This window comes from Phasianus colchicus, chromosome Z (genome assembly GCF_987193195.1).
Source record: "Phasianus colchicus chromosome Z, bPhaCol1.hap1.1, whole genome shotgun sequence".
Lineage (NCBI taxonomy): Eukaryota > Metazoa > Chordata > Aves > Galliformes > Phasianidae > Phasianus > Phasianus colchicus.
In genome coordinates this window covers 7,842,824-7,847,542 of record NC_143476.1, presented here as the reverse complement: position 1 = coordinate 7,847,542, position 4,719 = coordinate 7,842,824, and the positions used below count along the sequence as shown (strand labels likewise).

At 52.7% G+C, this 4,719-nt stretch overlaps 1 protein-coding gene across 1 annotated transcript; it reads left to right on the top strand.

The window, feature by feature from the left end:
• Positions 1-2,557, top strand: LOC149912387 (maestro heat-like repeat-containing protein family member 2B). The gene is made up of 7 exons (XM_090131211.1): positions 1-72; positions 188-280; positions 665-760; positions 934-1,057; positions 1,258-1,367; positions 1,829-1,981; positions 2,240-2,557. Exons 1-7 carry the CDS (start codon positions 25-27, stop codon positions 2,555-2,557), a joined length of 942 nt encoding a protein of 313 aa, XP_089987337.1. The 5' UTR covers positions 1-24.
• The last annotated feature ends 2,162 nt before the right edge of the window (positions 2,558-4,719 follow it).

The following is a 4,719-nucleotide window of genomic DNA, read 5'->3' as shown; positions in this document are numbered from 1 at the left end:
ATCGTGACGCACCCTTCAGCAGAGATGATGCTGAAGATCAGGAAGTCACAGCACGCAGCGCAGTACCTGCAGGTAACCTGCCGTAACTTTCCCGGCCACCTCTCGGTCAAACCCGACCTCAGCACACACAGCCTATGTTTTGGCAGCAGCTGTGATGCTAAACCTCACTGCCCTCTTCTGCTTTCAGCTTCAGCAAACGTCCCTGAAAGCTCTGGGCCGGCTCATGGCGGTTCTGCTCGAGACAGAACCCACCGGCAGCTTCTTTCAGAACATAGTGCATGTGAGTATGTGTGGGGCAAGGGAGAAAGCATGGTGCCTGTCGGCAGTGGGGGCAGATCTGGGGACTGAGAGGGTGATCAGAGGGGAGCAATCTCCTGCTGACGTGCCAGCTCACTGCGAGCTCAGAAATGGGCAGAGCGATGGGCCCTGCAGGGGAAAGGCAGGAGCCAGCCCCTGGCAGGCCACAGCCGAGGAAAAGCTCCCGGGTTAGCAGGCAGGATGACTGCAGAGAGCGGGGGCAGCAGTGCCGGCGCTCAGTGAGGCTGGAGGCCACGTGGAGCCACAGGGCAGCCTTGGGGGAAAGTGCTGGGGAAGGAGGGACAGGGAGAGGGGTGGCAGGAGGGAAAGCAAAGATGTCCTCAGTGAGACAGATGCTCTACCCCAGGTCCTGCAGAAATCCTTGGTGTCGCAGAACGTGTGGGAGCGCAAGAGGGCCCTGCAGACCTGCTCCCAGCTTCTGGCTGTTTGCGAAGAGCTTCGAGTGAGTAAAGAGCCCCACCGCATGCCCCCTGCTCCCTCCCCAGAGCCCCTGAGCTGGAAGGCGAGCTCCGCCCAGCTGTGCATGCTGTGCCACGGCGTGAGGAAGGCACAGGCGGAGAAGCCAGGGAGAGCCGGGGCTGCCTACAGCTTTCTTCCTGCCTCTCACCCCTGCAGAGAGCAGATGCCTGCGAGCACTTTGGCTCCCTGGTGGGATTGCTGGCGCCTCTGACGTGCGACCCCATGCCTGCATCCCGCCAGTTGGCTGTCTCCTGTCTGAGCTCCCTTCTCCGAATCCAAGGTGAGCAGAGCAGGTTGCACCAGCCCTCTGCCCTCCTCCGTAGCACTGCCAGAGCCCATGGGCTGGGCCCTGTTTACAGGAGGGAGAGGCACCGTGCACAGCTCTCTTCTCGTCCCCACCCTGTCCTCTGTCTCTCCCCCGTGGAGAGCGGTTCCATTTCCAGAAGCATGACTTCCCTTTTCTCCCTGGGCTCTTTCCAGCCAAAGCAGCCAATGGAGTCATGGAGCCAGGAGACATCGGGAGCCTGTCTGAGGGACTGCATGCCTGCAGCACTGTCTCTCAGCTCCAGACCACGTCCAAAATGGCCATGGTAAGTGGACCCAGAAAGGGGTGGTGGGATCTCTGTGCGGAGGCTTCTGCACGACTCTGTGCTGCTCCCAGCCTTTCACACCGTTTCCAAAATGAGCTGTCACCCTAAGACCGCTGTTCTCAGCAAGCAGCAGGAGGCTCTGAGCTATGGCTGGCCTTCAGGCACGCAGTGCAAGGGGCTGACTCCATGATGTGTGTGTGTGTGTGTGTGTGTGTGCGCACTTGTGTGCATGTGTGACTGTGGCTGCTGGGAGGTAGGCTTTGCATGTCAGCAGACACCATGGGTGCAGAAGCTGAGCGAAGGCTCAGCCGCCTTCCGTGTAAATAGCAGGGTACGGACAGCAGGAGCGTTGTGAATGGCCGGCAAGCCACTGAGCTAAGAATGCCCTCCAGCCTGCTTTGTGCTCTGAAGAGCTGCGCAGAGCAGTGATGGGATCTCTCCTGCTTCTCATCTCTCTGCAGATCGTGTGCAGAAACTTCCCCGTCGAACGCACCGTCGACTTCATGATGGCCACCAAGGAGACCATCCGGAAAGCCACAGGAGTGCGCGTGCGTGCTGCTGGGAAGTGGGTGACCACCTTTCTGCAGATGCATGGGAAGGACATCTGTTGGAACGTAAGAGACTTTCTTTCTTCCACGTGTCTTGGTTTGTTTCTGGCTGTTGCACCATGCCCTGTGCCGTCTGCTCTGGTACTAAAGCAGCACAGCCTGAGCGCAGAGCCAGGGCTTGGACAGGGGGGCTGGTTTGAAATTTAGGCTTAGGCGTTGCAGCATGTCAAGGGAGCAGGCACTGCTCACGCGCTGAATGTCCATGGTCAGGCCCTGCAGAGTCCAGGATGCAGCAAGTCATTCCTTCTCCCCTTCTTCTTCCAGGTGCCACCCATCCTCTACATCCTGCGCAGCTGCGCGTCATCTACGCAGCAGAGCACGTTCGTGCCCTTCCTGTGCCAGGCCGTGGTCATCCTCACCCGCTGTCACACTGAGGCCGTGATGAACAACTTCTCCCGGCCGCCTGGACCCACAGACAGGTACTGGCACTCCTGCCTTTGCTGTTGTTGTAGCTTGCCTCTGCCAGAGGGATCCAGGGAGGAGGCAGCTTTTCTTTTTTCCTCTCAAAGTCTGTGTGAGGTGGAAATTACTCAGTCACAACTTGAGACTCTCCATTTTCTAGTGAGACGTGGAAGAGAATAAGAGAGTTTTGCCTTCAACGGTGGAGCCAGTAGAAGAAAAAGGAAGAAAAAGAAAAGGAAACGAAAGGAAAAAGAGAAAATGAAAGAAGAGAAAAAAGAAAAAAAGAGAAGAAGATGAGAAGGGGAGTAGAAGGGAGAGGAGGGAAAAGGGAAAGGAGAGGGAATGAGGAGGAATGAGAGGAAAGGGGAGGGAAGAAAAAGGGAATGAAAAAGAGAAATTTAAAATGAGCAGAGGAGAGGAGAGGAGAGGAGAGGAGAGGAGAGGAGAGGAGAGGAGAGGAGAGGAGAGGAGAGGAGAGGAGAGGAGAAGAGAGGAGAGGAGAGGAGAGGAGAGGAGAGGAGAGGAGAGGAGAGGAGAGGAGAGGAGAGGAGAGGAGAGGAAAAAGGGAAGGAAAAAGGGAAGGAAAAAGGGAAGGAGGGGAAAGGAGGAGAGAAAAGAGGAGAGGAGAGGAGAGGAAAAAGGGAAGGAAAAAGAGAAGGAGGGGAAAGGAGGAGAGAAGAGAAAAAATAGAAATGAAGAGAAGAGAAGAGAAGAGAAAAGAGAAGAGAAGAGAAGAGAAGAGAAGAGAAGAGAAGAGAAGAGAAGAGAAGAGAAGAGAAGAGAAGAGAAGAGAAGAGAAGAGAAGAGAAGAGAAGAGAAGAGAAGAGAAGAGAAGGGAGGAGAGGGGAGGAGAGGGGAGGAGAGGGGAGGAGAGGGGAGGAGTGGGGAGGAGTGGGGAGGAGTGGGGAGGGGAAGAGAGGAGAGGAAAGAAAATGAAAAGAGAGAAGGGGAGGAGAAGGGAGAGGAGGGAAAAGGGAAAGGAGAGGGAATGAGGAGGAAACAGAGAGGGAAGGAAAAAGGGAATGAAAAAGAAATTTAAAATGAGAGGAGTAGAAGAAAAAGGGAAGGGAAAATGGAAGGAGAAAGGGAAAGGAAAAGGGAAGGAAAAAGGGAAGGAGGGGAAAGGAGAAGAGAGGAGAAGAGAGGAGAAAGAAAGAGAAGAGAGGAGAAGAGAGGAGAAAGAAGAGAAGAGAGGAGAAAGAAGAGAGGAGAAAGAAGAGAAGAGAAGAGAAGAGAAGAGAAGAGAAGAGAAGAGAAGAGAAGAGAAGAGAAGAGAAGAGAAGAGAAGAGAAGAGAAGAGAAGAGAAGAGAAGAGAAGAGAAGAGAAGAGAAGAGAAGAGGAGAAGATTGTATCATTTATTATAAATAAATAAATGCGAGAATCCTGGCTGAGATGTGAAAAGGGTATTTTTTTAGCAGTCTTCCTATTTATAGCTGAAGGAACCTGGGAAGCTCATCGAGTGCAATCCCCTGCCTTAGCAGAACTCCTAGATTAGGTCACTCAGGAACGCATCCAGGCAGGTTTTGAGTAATGTCTCCAGAGAAGGAGACCCCACAGCCTCTCTGGGCAACCTGCTCCAGTGCTCCATCACCCTTACTGAAGGGTCTGAAAGTCTGAATGGCCTTCAGAATTGAAAAACTAGTTGAGCTATGAACTGTACAAGTTTACCTCAGCAGTCTAAGTGCATGTGTCTCTCATGAAACTAGGACACATCTACACGTCTCTTTTTCCCCCTTAAATTCCTCACATCCCTAGCATCTATGACAAAGTGTGTCATAATATGTTGGCAGACAGTGCTTGGTGGCAGGCTTTAATTTTAACAGTCTTTCAGACCAGAAGCTGTGTAGCTCAGCTCTAGATTCAGACACTTACATTTAGACACTCAAATGTAGTTGCTGCAGACGCCTTAAATTTGGAGGCTCCTCAGTTGTGCAGTCAGACATGAGTACCACTGAGAGAATCTGGTCCATGTTGGAGCTGTGGGTGGTTCCTCACTGAGTGGCTGACGCTCGTTCAAAGCTCAGCAATGTCTCTTGGCAACTCAGATGCCAAAGAGGTATTTATCTGCTAGCTCTGCTTATCTTGGCAGCAAATCTGGAAATATTCACACAATAATTTGCATTATTTTGGCAACAGCACGAAATGTGAACCAACAGTAATAGAAGCCACTCTCAGCAGTGGCAGATGGGCTGCACAGCTAAGGGTGGAATTAGGCTGCAAGTTCACACATCTCTCACAACTACGCTGTGCTCCTAGTTAGATTCAGCGGGTTTACAGACTTCCAGAAGCAAAAGCAGCTGTCAGCCACGCTCAATTAGACAGGTTGGCAGATGTTTGGCCT